The sequence below is a fragment of the Mus pahari genome, chromosome 7 (genome assembly GCF_900095145.1).
Source record: "Mus pahari chromosome 7, PAHARI_EIJ_v1.1, whole genome shotgun sequence".
Taxonomy (NCBI): Eukaryota; Metazoa; Chordata; class Mammalia; order Rodentia; family Muridae; genus Mus; species Mus pahari.
Genome location: NC_034596.1, coordinates 12,064,918 through 12,067,898, shown reverse-complemented (window position 1 = coordinate 12,067,898; position 2,981 = coordinate 12,064,918). Strand labels below are relative to the sequence as shown.

The 2,981-nt window shown below is 43.2% G+C and overlaps 1 protein-coding gene across 4 annotated transcripts in view; it reads right to left on the bottom strand.

The window, feature by feature from the left end:
• Nbas (neuroblastoma amplified sequence) overlaps positions 1-2,981 on the bottom strand; it is a 284,567-nt gene that overhangs the window by 117,307 nt on the left and 164,279 nt on the right. For 2 of the 4 annotated variants that reach the window (XM_021201944.1, XM_029540737.1), the window contains exons 37-38: positions 745-858; positions 371-455 (exon numbers count right to left, since the gene is read on the bottom strand). In XM_021201944.1, coding sequence (XP_021057603.1) covers positions 371-455; positions 745-858 — 199 coding nt within the window. Of the gene's footprint in view, positions 1-370; positions 459-744; positions 859-2,981 lie in introns of all 4 variants that reach the window. The other 2 variants (XM_029540735.1, XM_029540736.1) reach the window with 1 other exon arrangement.

The following is a 2,981-nucleotide window of genomic DNA, read 5'->3' as shown; positions in this document are numbered from 1 at the left end:
AGAAGATGGCCTAGTCGGCCATCATTGGGAAGAGAGGCCCCTTGGTCTTGCAAACTTTATATGACCCAACACAGGGGAATGCCAGGGCCAAGAAGTGGGAGTGGGTAGGTAGGGGAGCAGGGGCGGGGGAAGGTATAGGCAACTTTCGGGATAGCATTTGAAATGTAAATAAAGAAAATATCTAATTAAAATAAATAAATAAATAATTGTGTATCCAGAAAACGATAAGAGTTCAATAAAATGTTTTGGCAAATGGATAGATGTCATTAGATAATTCAAAATCCTGAAAATTATATTTTTCCAAACTCTCCACATTCATTGCTTGTCAAACAGGACCGATGCCCTGCTGAGATATCACAGACTGACTTACCTTCTGTGGTTGGAAACACTTGTGTCTTAGCCTCTGCCAGCTTTCCAGTTCTCAGTAATACTTCAGCAAAGCTTTCCACAGGGACCTGCTGATAGGTGGCATGGGTCACTTCAGATGACACAAAAGCACCACTGTCACTTAGAAAACCAGATTGTGGAGTTCTATGGCTTCTAGTGGGTTGGATCACTATTTCTCACTAATGCACATTGTTTTATTTAGCATTTCAGTGAATTTTCATCTTGTAATATATCATGATCTATATGAAACCAATCCTAGAAACAACACAGTAAGAGCCAAGTCCAAGGTGTACTTCAGGACGGGCTTCATTTCTCTCTGTGCAGTTAACCCTGTCTTTTTAAGTATACTGTACTTACCTCGGTGACAACGGGATTAGCAATGACTGACTCATAAAAAGGGTGGCATCCTTGTCTTTCCAGGTCATCATTGGCTACAGCTCCAATTCGATACGTTCCTCCAAACTCCTGCCCCTAAGAAGAAGAATGTGAAGGAAAGTGGATTAAAAGAGAGACCACGGAGAGGCAGGAGGGAGAAGAGGAACGACTGGAAACAAGGATGCTGATTCCAGAAGGAGGTGATCAGAGTGGTTTGTACATCTAGGACAGAGGGACACCAATGCCCAGGAGCAGATGTAAGAACAGCAGCTGCAGTCTATAGGCAAAACTTTAATGGACCCTGCGACCTCTTGACTTCCTTGACCAGGCTGATATTAATAAATCAGAAATAATGGGACCATCAGTATTACATAGAATGAGTTTCCTACAGCAGTTAGAGCAACCATCTTAAGATGCCACTTGGTGTGGCTCTGAATAAGGCAAGCAGCCACAACACAAATTGATACTCAGCACATTAAATTTTAACACCAAAGATAGTGTCCCTCTGCCAACCATGCAGACTTCATAATACAAGCTACTTACAGGCCTACGTACCTCCTTCCCAATGAAAGGGTCCCTTCAAGGTTGGCTGCTTGCTGAGGTCTGATTATTTCTCCAGGCCTGCCACGTGTCCATGTGCTCAAGTCTTACCAAACCACAGCACTGTCTGATTGTGCCCCAGTCACTAGCTGGAACCCTTCTCTATTATCGCCCATCCAAACATGCTTAGGTATTATCATTCCTGATTTGCAAGCACGTATTGCCCTACCCAAATCATTAGACTTCTCTGTTCTCCTCAAATAGCTGTAAAAATTTCTGATAGGGAAAGTTAAGTAAAAAATATTCTTGCTAAGACTATGGCAGACTTTTTATGGCAGGCAGAGTCCAGGAAACAATGAAGCTGTTTAATAAGATGATATATTAATAGCAGTGTTGAACACTTTAACACGTAAGCCTTCAAAAAAAGTAAAAAAAAAAAAAAAAAAGTCCACCAGGTGAATAAAACAAAACTATGGCAATCATATTCCAGTGTGGCATATGGAGGGGGGGAGGAGAGAGAGGGGGAGTGAGAGAGAGAGTGAAAGAGAGTGTGTGTGTGTGTGTGTGTGTGAGAGAGAGAGAGAGAGAGAGAGAGAGAGAGAGAGAGAGAGAGAGAGAGAACTACATGGCAACATGACGTGGCCAGCATCTCAGAAACTGGTACCTCCTTTACCATGCATGCAGATCTCTGTCCCTACACATGCTTCACTATGTTCATAGCAGCCTTAGTTATAATAGCCAGAAGCTGGAAAGAACCCAGATGTCCCTCAACAGAGGAATGGATACAGAAAATGTGGTACATTTACATAATGGAGTACTATTCAGCTATTAAAAACAATGAACTTATGAAATTTTTAGGCAAATGGATGGATCTGGAGGATATCATCCTGAGTGAGGTAACCCAATCACAAAAGAACACACATGATATGCACTCATTGATAAGTGGATATTAGCCCAGAAGCTCAGAATACCCAAGATACAATTTGCAAAACATATGAAACTCAAGAAGAAGAAAGACCAAAGTGTGAATACTTCGTTCCTTCTTAGAACAGGGAACAAAATACCCATGGAATGAGCTACAGAGACAAAGTTCGGAGCAGAGTCTGAAGGAATGACCATCCAGAGACTGCCCCACTTGGAGATCCACCCATAAACAACCACCAAACCCAGACACAAAGGCAGATGGCAACAAGAGCCTGCTGACAGGAGCCTGATATAGCTGTCTCCTGAGGGGCTCTGCCAGTGCCTGGCAAATACAGAAGTGGATGCTCACAGTCATCCATTGGACGGAGCACAACGTCCCCAATGAAGAAGCCAGAGAAATACCCAGGGAGCTGAAGGGGACTGAATCCCCATAGATGGAACATCAATATGAACTAACCAGTACCCTTAGAGCTCCTTGGAACTATACCACCAATCAAAGAAAACACATGGTGGGACTCATGGCTCTAGCTTCATATGTAGCAGAGGATGGCCTAGTTGGTCATCAAAGGAAGGAGAGGCCCTTGGTCCTGTGAAGGTGCTATGCCCCAGTATAGGGGAATGCCTGGGCCAGGAATGGGAGTGGGAAGGGGGGGAGGGATAGGGGATTTTCGGAGGGGAAACTAGGAAAGGGGATAACATTTGAAATGTAAATAAAGAAAATATCTAATTAAAAAGAAAAGAAAAGAAGAAAGAAG